The following is a 13,934-nucleotide window of genomic DNA, read 5'->3' as shown; positions in this document are numbered from 1 at the left end:
TATATTTATGACCGTAAGACGTTAAGGCTCAGTTTCTATCTTTTTAACAGTACGATCTCATCTATACGCCTTTCATTAGAGGCTCGGGACAAAAATAAAACAAGATATCAAGTTCCCACAGGGCTCGACTCCATTGTAGAGCGTTACCTCATACTCCATGACCGCGTAGGAGCCCCGAAGCTTCCAAATGCTACTTGAGCTACTGACCCTGACCACTCGCCGCTGCTCGTTCGCTAGTTTCTACTTCCCTATGACCGTCGTGCGTCAAGCCTTAGTTTCTAGTTCTCCCATCCTTGTCATGCTTCGAAGAAACACCCGCGAGCGGCCAATGCGCACTCCCCTACCCTCCGATGCCGTCCACCTCCACGTCCCTCTCGGCGCACGCGACGGGGACCATGAGCTGAGGCAGCGACGCGACCACGCCCCCTACTATACGCCTATACCCACCCGCTCACGAGAAACCCAGGCGAACACCTGTGAAGTTCTCGATGCCGTCCGCGCGCAAACGACGAGCATTCGCCTCGTGATTACTGACTGGGACCGAAAGCAATAAGCAAAGCACACCTTGTTCGTCGTTTGCCCCGAGATTATCACTGCCTTGTTAACAGCATGCAGGCCATTCTTGCCGTGCTGGTGGTCGTCCTGCTCGTTCTTGCTAGAGGCGGAGCGGCCGCCGACGAGTTCATGTTCACCAAATTCGCGCGCGAGAACGTGACGACCACCGGCACGGCCGTGGTCACCTCCTCCGGCCTCCTGCAGCTCACCAACGAGACGAACGAGAGGTTCGGGCACGGGTTCTACCCCTTGCCAGTCCGCTTCAAGAACACTTCCACGGGCGCGCCGCTCTCCTTCTCCACCACCTTCGTGGTCGCCATCGTGCCGCGGTACACGGACGCGCACGGCCACGGCATGGCCTTCGCGCTGGCACCGTCGGTGGCGATCCCGGGCGCCGTGGCGGGGAAGAACCTCGGGCTGTTCAACACGTCGGACAACGAGGGGCAGGCGAGGAGCGAGATCGTGGCCGTCGAGCTCGACACGGCGCTGGACGAGGAGTTCGAGGACATCGACGACAACCACGTAGGCGTTGATGTCAACAGCCTGCGGTCCGTAAACTCGACCACAGCGAGGTTCGTCGACGTCAGAACCTACAAGTTCGCCAACCTCAGCCTGGTCAGCGGGAACCTTCTGCAGGTGTGGATCCAGTACGACGGCGCGAGCACGCGCCTTGAGGTGATGGTTTCGCCGGCCGGCGTTCCCAGGCCGGCCGGCGCGCTCGTGTCTTGCACCGTCAACCTCTCGTCGGTGGTGGCCGACGACACGTACGTCGGATTCTCGGGAGCGAACGGCGCGGCCGTGAGCTCCCACTACGTTCTTGGCTGGAGCTTCCGCCTCGGCGGCGGGCGCGCGCCGGACCTCGACCTCTCCAAGCTCCCGCCACTCCCGTCGTCTAAATCCAAGAAGACGCCGCTGCCGATGCTACTGCTTGCGACAGCGCTCCTCCTCGCCGTCGTGGTACTCATTCTGGTGTCAGCGGCTGTCACGGTGTTTGTCGTCAGGCGCCGGCGGTTCGCCGAGGAGGAGGAGGACTGGGAGATAGAGTACGGCCCTCACCGGATCAGCTACAAGGACCTGCACGCGGCGACCAGGGGCTTCCGCGACGTCGTCGGCGCAGGTGGCTTCGGCCGCGTGTACCACGGCGTTCTGCCAAGGTCGGGCGCCGAGGTCGCTGTCAAGAAAATCTCCCACGACTCTCGGCAGGGGCTGCGCGAGTTCGTGTCGGAGATCGCGAGCATGAGCCGGCTGCGCCACCGCAACTTGGTGCAGCTCCTGGGCTACTGCCGGCGTCAGGGCGAGCTGGTGCTCGTCTACGACTACATGGTCAACGGAAGCCTCGACAAGCACCTGTTCACCGCCGGCCAGCCGGCGCTGAGCTGGGAGCAGCGCGCCAAGATCGTCCGGGGCGTCGCCGCCGGGCTGCTGTACCTGCACGAGGGGTGGGAGCAGGTGGTGGTGCACCGTGACATCAAGGCCGGTAACGTGCTCCTCGACGCCGAGATGAACGGCAAGCTCAGCGACTTCGGCCTCGCGCTGCTGTACGACCACGGCAGCAACCCGCAGACGACGCGCATCGTCGGGACAATCGGGTACCTCGCCCCGGAGATGAGCAAGACTGGTAGGGCCACCACGAACACCGACGTGTTCGCCTTCGGCGCCTTCCTCCTCGAGGTGGCCTGCGGCCGGAGGCCCACAGAAAACAGCGACAACGCCGACTCGCCGGGGCTCGTCGACCTCGTCCTCGAGTGCTGGAAGGGCGGGAGGATCAAAGATGCCATGGACCCAAGGATTGACAAGTTTGACGAGGACGATCTCGAGCTGGTGCTCAAGCTCGGGCTGCTCTGCTCGCACCCTGACCCCAGGCGCCGGCCGAGCATGAGGCAGGTGGTACAGATGTTGGAAGGCGCTGCGCCGGTGCCGGAGACGATGCCGGAAGATCTAGGCAGCAGCGGCAGGATCTTTGGGTACAACGAATCGTTCGACGAGTTCGTCACCATGTTCCCAACGACGTCCGAGATCACCACCGTCACGACACAGCCGTCTTCTTCAAACTCCGACGAGCAGTAGCAGCTGATCTCCGGCTGAGTAGTGCCACCTTCTCTCGTCACCAAATTACCGAATTTAGTGTTCTGTATAGTTTGATTGGGTTGGAAATGGAATAGGTACAAGATTAGATGTTGTGTAATTTTTTTAGAGTGATGTTATTTATCAGATGTTTGTTTTTTTCTTTTTCTTCAACGATCACTCTCATAGTCTCATCCGTCCAATGAAGATCCAACTGTTATCATTCTTTTTTACTCCTCCTGAAGACTTCATCCCCTCCCACTGCTCGCCCTGCAACAGCTCCTGCTCCCGCAACGCTCCCCGCCCCGATTGTCTTCGACAGCTCTCCCGTTTCTGGATCCGTCGCCACCGCCACTAACCAATCTATTTTCGAGCTCCCTCGTCACCAACCCCACCCATTGCCTGCTTGTGGTTCCATCGGCGCCACCGCCGCCTCACCACAACGTAGCCTACTGTCGGTCCAGTTGCCACCCCTACCACCCTGAAGTCATGGGTGAACCCCAAACCCTAACCCCTCCTCTAAAGTCGCCAACGTTTAGACGGTTGTCTAAAATCGAGCACACGATTTCAGACATCTGAAGATTAGGAAGTGTGTTTTTTAAAGTAAATATAGGATATTGTCAACCCTTTTTGGGATGACCAAAGATAATGTTTGATGTCCCAAGTCCTAACAGCTGAGGAAGTAATACACCAATCAGCTTTAATTATTTCTCGCATATTTATCATATTAGCTTGATGCATTTTCAGAAGAACTGACTCTGCAAATGACAAATGCATGAAAATAAAAGGTGAACACATGAACGTTAACCGATTGAAGGTGAATCTCTTCAGATGCAGTTAGTCGGCCTCCAAAGAACTAAGAATATAGTAACATCATTTCTGTGAAAAAGCAGATTGCAACCTGCTTATCATGGGAAAAAAGATCGCGAGAACATAAAACTTTACGATAAAAGCCTGTTTTTTGACAGTGATGGACTTGACCAAAGATACGGAAGATATCTGAACTCTAAATATCTTAAGGAGCAAAACAGACAGTAAGTATAAATTACAAAATAAGAAGCATATACTTGTTGCTACTTGGAAAATCATGACAGGCAACGCCAGATTTTGTCCATACAACATCAGCTTACAGGTTAGCCGACTAGTTCATTTATAGCTAGCCTCAGCCACAAGCAGGGTCATCGTCATCTTCCTGGATGCCCTGCGCTGCACGTTGGATCATTTCGTCATCAACTCCTGGAAGGAAGTTTAGAGATTTTGGTATTCAGCTTTTATCATTACCTGCAGATAAAGTGGAAGGAAATATAAGGATGTACCTTCAGTGAAGGATTCAAATTCATCTTCATTTGGTTCCCTGGACGTGATTCGGATGACTGGCTGATTAATCTCCATCCAGTTTGGCTGCTCGGCTGGGCTAGGGAACAGTGCAGCTCTATCCACAACCCATTCATCAACTATGTCTATGTAGTCCACTGAGACAGGATCAAATGCTTTCGCCTTGCGTTGTTGTCTATAAACAATTATTAATCAAATCACTCAATCCAGTCATGTTTTATTACCAAGCAGAAGTTCTCGTCCTCTAATAATCAATGGTAAAATTCTGTGGAACAAGATGATTTAGTTACCTTTGTTGTAGCCGCAGGTTGTATTGAACAAAAGTGAGATGATGCATTCGTTGACGCTCAAAATTATTCAATCTTTCGTCATGAATTTGTTCGAAAGGAATGAATGTCCGGTCACATCCTCTAGCACTGCAGGTTTGACTGAGAATACGGACTGCTAGACGTGTCAAATTTGGGCAAGCTCCTCCATATGTATACCACCACTCAGCTGCAGGATGAATTAACAATAGTAAAGATGAAACATATCAACAAGCATGGTCAAACAAAGTTCATCTTGTAACAACCTAAATCAGCGGATAAACAAGGTTAACAAGGTTCCTATTCTTGAAAGAAGGCTAACAAGGATTGTCAGTGAAGTAATGCAGATATAGAGTTCTCGTTTGGCTGATTGAGAACTGACAAATGTAACTCATGTTTTTAAGGATGTCATAATTGGCAAATCAGGTAAACTAGTTCGTAAGAAAATTTGTAATACTAACCAGGAGGTAAAGTACGCCTAGATCGGACAGCCATTTGCCTGCGAAAATCCCCTGCTGCCTCACTCCGGTACATGTTGAGCTCTCTCTGGATTTTGTCTTGGATTTTCACATCAGAAACCAGCCTTTCTATGCAGTCTAGCATTCCCGAGAAGATTCCATTTGATATGTCACCTCGAATTCCATCAAAAAATAGTGGGTTCAGGAAGAAACCAGCTGAATGAAGTGGCCGTGGTGTGTGGTTATCCCATCTCCAGTCAATAATATTCCAGTAAGCCATGTAGTCGTTCTTGCTCACCAGCTCTTTCTTGATTGCAGCTTTGGCCTGATACAATCCAGCATAAACGTACCCCATAGCAGGCCTCTTGTTACTACTGACTAGCTTAAGAAGATGCACAAGTGGTTCGGTGATACGAACGACTGCAGCACAAGAGGACCAAAACTGCAAACTACTAACAAGATTGCTCACTTCGATCCCTCCTTTCTTTGGCAGCAAGAAGTGTATCCATTCATCCGAGTTGACCATGGCTTGCAAAGTCTCCTTTACACTGTACATGTTCTTCAGTGTGACAAAGTTCATAGCAGCTCGAGTCTCTGCAGGAACTAGCAGATCCTTCCCATGCAGATACTTCTTCATCAGATTCAATGCAAATGTGCTGTTGTAGACAAATCCCGTGATGGCCTTCGCATTACCTATTATCTCGCTGATTGCCCCCACCTTACTGAAATCTTCGAGCATGCCATCGATGCACTGAAAAGTGCAAGGAGACCAGAACAATGTGGGAAATGTTTCGTCTAGTTTTTTTCCTGCCGCTGCATGAATCTCAGAGTTGTTTGTGATTACTTGGACAACCTTCTTCTTGCCAACTTCCTCAACAATATTCTTCAGTAACTCAAACAGTGCATCTGACGATGCAACAATACCGGTTGCATCTACCGATTTCAGAAACATAGTACCTTCCGGGCAATACACTGAAAAGTTTATCAAGGTTCTACCTTTATCAGTCGTCCACTCATCAGCCAACACCGTGCAGCCCGTCCTGGTCCATGACCCCTTGAAGAACTCAAGCTGAGCCGTCACGTCATCCAGTGACTTCTTAAGAATGCGACCACGAAAGTCATGGTATGAGAGTGCCTCAGGCCTCCCTCCTGCTGAAGCAATGGCTTCGAGCATTGGCTGGAAGTAGACAGAATTCACTGCCTCCAATGGCACACCGGCGTCATACAAGAACCTGCCGATTGCCATGCAAACCTGCTCCTTGTCCAAGGCAGCAGAACCGAAAGGCCCAGACGTGGGCGCAACTGCGTCGACTGCCATCACAACCTGATGAAGAGGATTGGTCTGAGGAGTAGGCTGAAGAGGCTGCTGCTGAGTCTGAGGAGCAAGTGGGGGAGTAGAGGCGTGACTCACCGCCGCCTTCCTCTTCTTCTTACTAACACTCCCCCTCGTCCTCGTCTCCGTGCTCTCCGGAGGCCTCTCTTCGAGCGGCACCGGCTCGAAGTCGAGCACCTCGTTGAGCGGGATCATGTGGATGGGGCTCTCCGTCTCTCCGGCGAAGGGTGGTGTGGCGTCGGCGGTCTCGGCGCCGGCGTTGGCGAAGCGCTTGATGTCGTGGGACGCGAGGGAGGAGGAGAGCTTGCGGTGCATTTTCTTGGCGGCGACGGCGTCGAGGCTGCGGAGCATGGTGTCCTGGACGTCGCGGGGCACCTTGGGGCAGCAGCAGGCGTTGCCGGGGCGGCGCGCGAGGTGCTCCTTGAAGCGGTGGATGCCGCCGCCGAGGAAGTGCTTGCCGCAGTAGGCGCACTTGAGGCGCACGCGACCCTCGGAGCGCACCATCAGGCAGTGCTTCCACGCCGGGTCGTGCTTCTGCGCGCCGATCGGCACCACCACCTCCGCCGCCGCCGCCCCCGCCGCATCCTCCTCCTTCTCCATCCGCCGCTCGCGCTGTATCAGCCATCACTGAAGGTCGTCACAAGCGGCGCAATTCGATTTGAACGGCGGAATCTCACTCGGCCGCGCGAATCCCCAATTAGCCGATGGCGGAGGCGCGAAATAAACCTGCGTGGCCGCGCGAGCTAAACCAGAGGGACGCAAGGGCGGAGAGAGAGAGGAGGGGACCGGTCTGCGAACTCACCCGGGTTTTGGGGTGGCGAATCGGGCGCCCTCGCAGACCGCAGGGGCGACGCGGAGCTGGATCGGGGGAGGAAGAAAACCAGGCGCGGGGGTGGAGCGGCCGGCGGGCGTCAGCGACTCGGGGTGGGGTGCTCCGGTTGGGTGGTTGGTTATATACGAGGCGAGGGGTTGGGCGCCGGCCCAGCCGGTTCTGGGGCGAGTTGTGTCGGGTTAGGTTAGTGTGGGCTGATTGAGGCCGATGTGGCGGACCAGTGGGCCGGCCTGATCGCCTGATCGAGATCATGGTGGGCCCGGTTGGATTGGTTTGGCGGGAGAACCGGAGCTCTCGGTTGCCCGTCAGTGACACGAGAGAGACACAGAGGATCAGTAGAGAGAACCGGGCTCGCGGCGCGGCCGACACCCGAGGCAGTCACGCTGTAGTATCGCGTTGATTAGAGGTGCAAATTAATTAATTTAGTTTGTCTTCAGTATATACTTAAAATTTCATACTCTATAACATTATTACAGTATCCTCTAATATTATTACACCATCATCTATTTTTTATCTCTAGCGGCTACTATATTTTCTATCTTCCATTAATCTCCTCAGACCCACATGCATACTCAATAAACAGTAATATGGGTGCTCCTTCGGTCCACAACTTTGCCGCCGACTCCTTCCATTTGTATTCTTGTAGCGCGCCTATAGCACTCGATGCAGTTGCTGTTGGAGAAGTATGCGGGGCATGAGGAGAAGCAAATACGTTTGCACAGTAATGTGGCTAGTTTTGAGATTCCACTGAAGACGGCCTTAACTTACTTATAGACTTTTTAATTAATTAAGAATATTATTTTCTTTAAATTGAGAAAAAAAATTAAAATATTATTATTGATTGAACTAAGAAGAGTTAGTGAGTACATTTAAATTAATTAATTCACACCTGTCTATGTACATCACAAACAGGCAGGCATATGCGGATAAACATCTCATCTGAGCTGGTGAAAGGGAGAACTAGATCGATAGAATCTGGTGGCCTGCGGAGGCGAATCCACCGTCTTGCCATAAGCTTGCTGATCTACCGTTAGTGACAGTTAGGTATGTTTTATCATAGACTTATATAGACGTATATTTATCTAAGTTGTTCATCTATCCTATCTAATACAATCAATATTCGTTGATTTTTCTAACTTAATATATGATTGTTTTCACCTAACTCTCTAGCATGATTCCCAATATAAATGATAACCCATGTTTGTGTAAAGGCTAATGAAAATTTCGTATTCCATCACTCTGCTGCTTCTTGCTGCAGAGAAACAAGTTATATATAAGGGGGGAAATAGTTAGGAAATAAAGCAGTCATAGATTGCATTAATTCTTAGCCTGTGTTGAGAGATCGCAGCAATTAGGGAATGGTAAGTAGAAACTGGGGAAATAATGCTAATAGACGGTACAGATCGTTAGCTCTGTTTTGTTTTGTTAGCATTTCATTTTATATGATTTCGATACAAGCAGAGAAGTGCATGTCGCTTAATGAGGAAATACATGCCCGGTGTTTTTTTCTCTGCAGGTGAGTCAGCACCAGATAAATTGTGATATATCATGCGGAGGGAATGTTCACCAAAGGACTTGATGGGATCCGCCAAAAATAACTTTTTATCCTGAATCTCGAAGGCGATCAAATATTTGCCACTGTACTTTCCAAACAAGCTGCACTCGTAGACAGGGATGGAACCAAAAAAAAATCACCGGAGAGGCCAGGAGTAAGAGCTGAATATTAGGTATGCTAAATGGAGAATTTTTTCTATTTTGCATGAAAAGATATAGTAACATATAGAAGAAATCTTACGAGTGACAGGGCTCGGAAAATAATTCTACGAAACCTGATCTCATATATTTGGAGTTTAGATCTAATTTATAACATGATGCATGCTAATTTATTTTCTTTCTTGTTTTATTATACTTGATTTTTTTTGTCTTAACTATAAATTTTTTTGATAATTTTTACCACGTGTCACACTATAAATTAGATCTAGCCTCTAAATATAGGATTATATTCTGCCAGGTCTCCCCTAGCCCCTCCCTGCTTCGTCCCTGTCGTAGAAACCAGAAACATTCAAGAAAGGGAATGTATAAGCTCATGAACTATCGACTAGATCCCAATCACTAACTATTTTCACCATCAGAGAACATACATACAAGAAATACCTTCGTATGAACATCAAGTCAGTAGCAACAGCAATGGCTTTAGTTGCCACAGCAATGGTTTAGCCAAGTCCGAGTTCCTTCTTCAGCCTCTCGAGAGCGGCCTCTATTTCAGAAACACCATCGTCAAAGCTGTTTGCTGCAGTCTTGTCATCCTTAGCATTTTTTGTTTGCCCTCCAAACTGCGTGTATGGATCATTCCCAGTGTAATCCTCAGGGCTGGAGTCATCAATCTTAAGTTCATTCTCCAAAAATTCGACGAATTCCTCGCCAATTGCCTGATCGAGCAGAACGCAATAGAGAGTTTTCATGACATTCCGCACAAGCTATAATTAGTAGCTGCAGTATTATCTATGCCATATTACCACGTGGCGATTCTCAACAGTAACAAACTTGCGATAAGGAATGGATGTATAAAGAGAACTTACTTCCATCTCTTCCCAAAGGCTTTTAGGTTTCTGATCTGAATTCAACCCAGCTTCCCAGTTCTGAAATTCTGCTTGCAGATCTTTAAGGAAATCGGCTGCAAAAAAGCACAACCACTATGGCCTCAAATTTCCAGTAGAGGCGAAAACATTTTGTTGAACTACACTAAAAAAAAAGCCTTATATCTCATTGGTCTCAAATTTCCAGTGGAGCACTGGAACCTCACTTGACACCTTTTTAGGTCACATCAACGATTTACGATAGCAGAAGAGGAGAGAGATTTCCGTACCAAACCCATAAAACTGCTCTTCTGCAGCAGTTGATTTGCTCTCCCTGGAGCTGGAGGTCCAGGACGAATCGGAACTGCTGTTCGCGTACTTGGACCGGCTCTCCGAGTTCATCAAAGTGTTGTACGCGTGCTTGATGCGCAGAAACTTCTCCTGAGCATCGGCCTGCTTTGACAAAATTGACAAAGTTCACAGTACGCCCAGTCTCCATTGCAACCCCCCATTCCTAGAGGTCGAGTAGAGGCCAAACGGAATGCGAAGGGATAAGATTGCGAGGAAGAAGGAGCGGCCGGCACACCTACCTCCTTGTTGACGTCCGGGTGGTACTTGAGCGCGAGGCGCCGGTACGCGCGCTTGATCTCGTCGGGTGCTGCCGAAGGAGACACGCCGAGCACCTCGTACGGGGACTCCCTCCGCCCTCCGCCGCCAGGCCCCGCGCGCGCCCTCACGCTCGCACGCCGCCAGTTAGGCGCGGGCCCACCACGGAAGAGGAGGTGCGGGAAGGGGCTAGAGCGAGCGGAGGTGACAGTTTGGCGGAGGAGGGGAGGCGGCGCTGGAGTGAGATGGTGTCGGGATGCGGCGAGTTGGAAGGGCGGACGCGGAGTGACGGTCTGCAGCTGTGGCGGTGGCGCCATGGCGTAGCCGGGGAGGCAGAGAAGAGAGCTGGATTTGCTGCCTTTTGAACGGCTCGCGACGAGCCTTCAAGGCTTCGACTCGAACAGGCAGGATCATCAGCCGGGGGAGAATCGGACGGCCATCATCGAAGTTGATAATACATACTCCAAAATTGTACTGGGCTAGTTCAACATCTCCAAAATTGTGAAACTACCACTGCAAATTCAGATAATCTAGAGCAGTCATAAAATCAAATCATCGTGCTAAAGATATATAAGTTGCTTTAAATGGGACGACCATCAGAGAATACAAATACCTATCAGCCTCGTGCAAGCAAACTCTGAAATCAAAATGCAGAGCATATCGGCAGAATACAACTGTAACATTAGGAGCGTACAAGATGTTGCAAGAGAGTTTGCACAGACCAAAAACCAGACTTCCAGCCTTCCACACGGTCTTCACTTTCAGCCTTCCACAAGGTCTTCACTTTCAGCCTTCCACAACCATTACCAAGCCTAAGAACTGGAATTGGCATTAGATGATGGTCCAGGGCCAAGCAGCAACGGTGGATCCTTCTTCCCATCCCCAGAATCAGAATCTTCTTTCGGAGCAGGTCTTGCAGCAGCCCATGCGCGAAGAGGCGGCTCGAACATCTTCCCCGCAACATCTGGTGGTGGCTGTTGGGGTGTGTCCTCTCCAGGAAGCACCACGAGGCCCTTCTCCCTGAGGGACGATGGCTCGTTGTAGCACTCCTTCCAGAGTGAGTCCACCAGCTGTCGCTCCTCGCGAGCAGCATGGAGATCATCTGCGTCCATCGTGCTAATCCCTTCGATTCGGCTCATGAGGACGTCTTTCAGCTTGTCTTGGTCAGGTAGAGCATTGCCAGCATCAGATGTCTTGTCCCGTGCCAACTCAAGAAGACCGCCTAACGCTGCCTCACGGACTAAGGAATCGTCACTGGATGCAAGGTGCATCAAGTGCTTTGGAAGACCAAGCTCTGTAGCCACGCTTCTATCTGTCTTGTTGTTGTGCAGCAGGTATTGTATGAGATTGAGAGCTTTCCTGGAATGATACAGAACTATGTTATGGACATTGCAGTTGAATACTTTGACCAGCAGAAAACTTTGACTCGGTACCAAAATACCAATTGGACTAAAAGTTCAGCAAAATAAACACCGGCACACCGCAACTAAATAAAATTACTCTTTAACACAACACTCAGTGTCAGGGCGCACCTCATACACCAAGCTCTCATGCATGTACACTACAATTAGCAAAGAAAAATTCAATACCGCATGAGTATTATAACCTGATATGATATTATGGTTCTGTTAGTATATGATGACTGCTTGTTCATAGGGTCCTTTCAGGTTCCAGGAATAATTTTTTAGTGAAGTGCCTTGTCAGATCACTCCATTTACCCAAACTCCCCTGCCTTTCAGACACTGAGTTCAACCAATCAAAACCATTTAATTGGAACAAGCATGGGTCTACATGGTCCTAGTGTTTAAGAACATACTGCAAGGTCAACCAAATCATAATTGAGTCTTACAGAATGCTGGGTCCTCTGCTCCTTGTTATCATATAACATACCTCTGAAGTCTGGCATCATCAGAACCAAGAGCATCTTTCAATCCAGCATAGCCATTTCCCAGGCGAAAAGCAGAAATTCCTGGTTGGTTATGACGAACCAGAGCTGCAAACAATTGTATAAAGTATATTGTTAGCAAGAGCAATAGAAGACACTGTGTGCAATTAACCGTACAGGTCCAGCAAAGCATCATACTCCATATGGTACTGAGTGATATCATTACAAAAGCATATGACTTACAAGATATCGCTCCTAAAGCTTTTGTGCGTGCATTTGTACTTGGATCTGATCTGAAGTTTGACAACAGTGGCTCCAGTCCATTGGATTCCATGACAAGTTGCTGGCTCTTGGGATTATTCTGCACAATTGTACTCACAACGTCTGCCGCCTTTGCTCGGATGCCAGCATGTGAATTTTTCAAGTAACCAAGTAGAGGATCTAACCCACCAATACAATGCAGATCTGTTTGGGTAATTGTATGTGTTAGGACTCTTATACAATCATCACCAGAATAAGCATTTACAGGTAAGTCGCTAGTTACAACTATGAATCTTACCATTTGCCATGTCAATGGATTCCACATGCTCTTGTAACTCATCCAACATATCTGAAAAATGAAGCAAGTAAATTGTTATTCTGGGCTCCGCAACCTACTCTAGGACTTAAGGTGAGAAATATGAATGTCCACCGAGGCTGATTATAAGGAGGACACACAAAAAAAACACTGAAAAGTCTGGTTAACTAGCAAGCGGCAACATATAAACACCATCAATGATGAATTCCACAAATGACCATCAACTGCAACAAAATTTGATGACAGACATATAGCTCCGCTGCAAGCAAGCAGATCAGACTTCAACAAGACACCTGGCAGAGGATTAGCTCAATCTGTAAATGTCAACCCCGCCATAACCACATCAATGGCATACTCAAGCCATAAGTTACTATGACCATAAACAATGCACACATAAAGGTAAATGATCCAGAACACTAGACTGTGCCTTTTCATCCGAACAACAATGGAAATCGATTCAGAAAGAATTGGAACACTCCAATCAATACCTTCAATGTTCTCCAGGGTCACACCCTGGGACTGCAAGACATCTTCAGGAGTTTTCATCACCTGAGTGATCTCCTTCATCCTCTTGACAACATCTACTGTGTTCGCTTGCATGGCCTCCATGAACCATCTCTTGTCTTCCTCACTGCAGCCAAAACAATAAAAAATATGAACAACACGACAATTTGACGAGTCCAAGATCGATTGATTAGAGGGGAAAAATTGGGGAGGGGGTTATGTTTGATCACACCCTGATTTTGTTTCGTTGCAATGTCTTATGCTTGATGGGTTGCATCAATTCGCATAAACCAATACAATGGCTGCCGTGACTCTGGTTCACTTAAACTAAACACGGTAGTTTTCGCCACAGGTACTAAAGCTGCTTGCCATACAAACAATAACAAAAACTAAGCACATTGGCCTCCGTTGCAGTAGCCCTAATTTGAGTTCTATTGCATAGCCGAACAGCAAACTCTAAGCATACGAACACGAAGGATCTATTAGGGTTTAGCAACAGAATGATCGCACAGGGATGGAAGGAAGCTGGGGGTCTGGACGCGGGGCACGAACCTGAGAGCGCGCGGCGGGTTGGTGCCGTCGCCGTGGGCGAGGCTCCACTTGAACAAGCCGTTCCAATCGGGGCCCCCGTCCTTCGACATCTCTGCTCCCCGAAGAGGCCCCGCTGTTCCTGCTGCTGCGCACGGTGCGGCGAGAGGAACGGAACGGGCAAAAAGGACTCTTGCTTCAGCCTTCAGGCGACGGTGGAACTTTCCAGATGCTCTCCGTCTCCTTTTATCGGGGGAGCTGCGGCGCGGCGAAGGCTCGGGGGCTTCCCCGTCGACAGGTCAGTCGGGACGGAGGAGCGTGCTGCGGCAGCGGATTCTGGAGTAGTCCGGACTCCGGAGGCTACGGTGGTTGGGGC

At 49.6% G+C, this 13,934-nt stretch overlaps 4 protein-coding genes across 6 annotated transcripts; 1 reads left to right on the top strand and 3 right to left on the bottom strand.

The window, feature by feature from the left end:
* The first annotated feature begins 338 nt into the window (after positions 1 to 338).
* Positions 339 to 2,793, top strand: LOC133913671 (L-type lectin-domain containing receptor kinase SIT2-like). The gene has a single exon (XM_062356884.1). The coding sequence runs from the start codon at positions 610 to 612 to the stop codon at positions 2,620 to 2,622; it is 2,013 nt and encodes a 670-aa protein (XP_062212868.1). The 5' UTR covers positions 339 to 609; the 3' UTR covers positions 2,623 to 2,793.
* Positions 2,794 to 3,606: 813 nt separating this feature from the next.
* LOC133913667 (uncharacterized) lies at positions 3,607 to 6,999 on the bottom strand. 3 transcript variants are annotated; one of them, XM_062356880.1, is made up of 6 exons: positions 6,853 to 6,999; positions 6,129 to 6,662; positions 4,721 to 6,041; positions 4,245 to 4,449; positions 3,936 to 4,129; positions 3,607 to 3,855 (listed from the first exon to the last, which is right to left on the bottom strand). In XM_062356880.1, the coding sequence occupies exons 2-6, from the start codon at positions 6,648 to 6,650 to the stop codon at positions 3,782 to 3,784; spliced, it is 2,316 nt and encodes a 771-aa protein (XP_062212864.1). In that variant the 5' UTR covers positions 6,651 to 6,662; positions 6,853 to 6,999; the 3' UTR covers positions 3,607 to 3,781. The 3 variants fall into 3 exon arrangements, with proteins under 3 accessions (XP_062212864.1, XP_062212863.1, XP_062212865.1); XM_062356879.1 differs by having other exon boundaries at positions 4,721 to 6,662; XM_062356881.1 differs by having other exon boundaries at positions 4,721 to 6,776; positions 6,853 to 6,985.
* A 2,095-nt stretch (positions 7,000 to 9,094) lies between these two features.
* LOC133913670 (uncharacterized) lies at positions 9,095 to 10,382 on the bottom strand. The gene is made up of 4 exons (XM_062356883.1): positions 10,049 to 10,382; positions 9,749 to 9,911; positions 9,462 to 9,556; positions 9,095 to 9,311 (listed from the first exon to the last, which is right to left on the bottom strand). The coding sequence occupies exons 1-4, from the start codon at positions 10,379 to 10,381 to the stop codon at positions 9,096 to 9,098; spliced, it is 807 nt and encodes a 268-aa protein (XP_062212867.1). The 5' UTR covers position 10,382; the 3' UTR covers position 9,095.
* A 219-nt stretch (positions 10,383 to 10,601) lies between these two features.
* On the bottom strand, positions 10,602 to 13,934 carry LOC133913668 (uncharacterized). Its single transcript, XM_062356882.1, has 6 exons — positions 13,583 to 13,934; positions 13,015 to 13,157; positions 12,509 to 12,559; positions 12,193 to 12,414; positions 11,955 to 12,057; positions 10,602 to 11,423 (listed from the first exon to the last, which is right to left on the bottom strand). The coding sequence occupies exons 1-6, from the start codon at positions 13,669 to 13,671 to the stop codon at positions 10,877 to 10,879; spliced, it is 1,155 nt and encodes a 384-aa protein (XP_062212866.1). The 5' UTR covers positions 13,672 to 13,934; the 3' UTR covers positions 10,602 to 10,876.

This window comes from Phragmites australis, chromosome 3 (genome assembly GCF_958298935.1).
Source record: "Phragmites australis chromosome 3, lpPhrAust1.1, whole genome shotgun sequence".
Taxonomy (NCBI): Eukaryota; Viridiplantae; Streptophyta; class Magnoliopsida; order Poales; family Poaceae; genus Phragmites; species Phragmites australis.
The sequence above is the reverse complement of the archived record's forward strand: the minus strand, read 5'-3'. Positions and strand labels throughout refer to the sequence as shown.

Bases quoted from the DNA above. Each gene is read 5' to 3' on its own strand.
- LOC133913671 (XM_062356884.1), top strand. From the start codon at position 610: ATGCAGGCCATTCTTGCCGTGCTGGTGGTCGTCCTGCTCGTTCTTGCT.
- LOC133913667 (XM_062356879.1), bottom strand. From the start codon at position 6,650: ATGGAGAAGGAGGAGGATGCGGCGGGGGCGGCGGCGGCGGAGGTGGTG. The intron at 4,450-4,720 runs GTTAGTATTACA...TTCATCCTGCAG, and splicing joins TAGGCGTACTTTACCTCCTG to CTGAGTGGTGGTATACATAT. The intron at 4,130-4,244 runs GTAACTAAATCA...AATTGTTTATAG, and splicing joins AACCTGCGGCTACAACAAAG to ACAACAACGCAAGGCGAAAG.
- LOC133913670 (XM_062356883.1), bottom strand. From the start codon at position 10,381: ATGGCGCCACCGCCACAGCTGCAGACCGTCACTCCGCGTCCGCCCTTC. The intron at 9,912-10,048 runs GTAGGTGTGCCG...TTGTCAAAGCAG, and splicing joins ACCCGGACGTCAACAAGGAG to GCCGATGCTCAGGAGAAGTT. The intron at 9,312-9,461 runs GTAAGTTCTCTT...CTGCTCGATCAG, and splicing joins GCCTTTGGGAAGAGATGGAA to GCAATTGGCGAGGAATTCGT.
- LOC133913668 (XM_062356882.1), bottom strand. From the start codon at position 13,671: ATGTCGAAGGACGGGGGCCCCGATTGGAACGGCTTGTTCAAGTGGAGC. The intron at 12,560-13,014 runs GTATTGATTGGA...TTCATTTTTCAG, and splicing joins GACCCTGGAGAACATTGAAG to ATATGTTGGATGAGTTACAA. The intron at 11,424-11,954 runs GTATGTTATATG...GTATCATTCCAG, and splicing joins GATGATGCCAGACTTCAGAG to GAAAGCTCTCAATCTCATAC.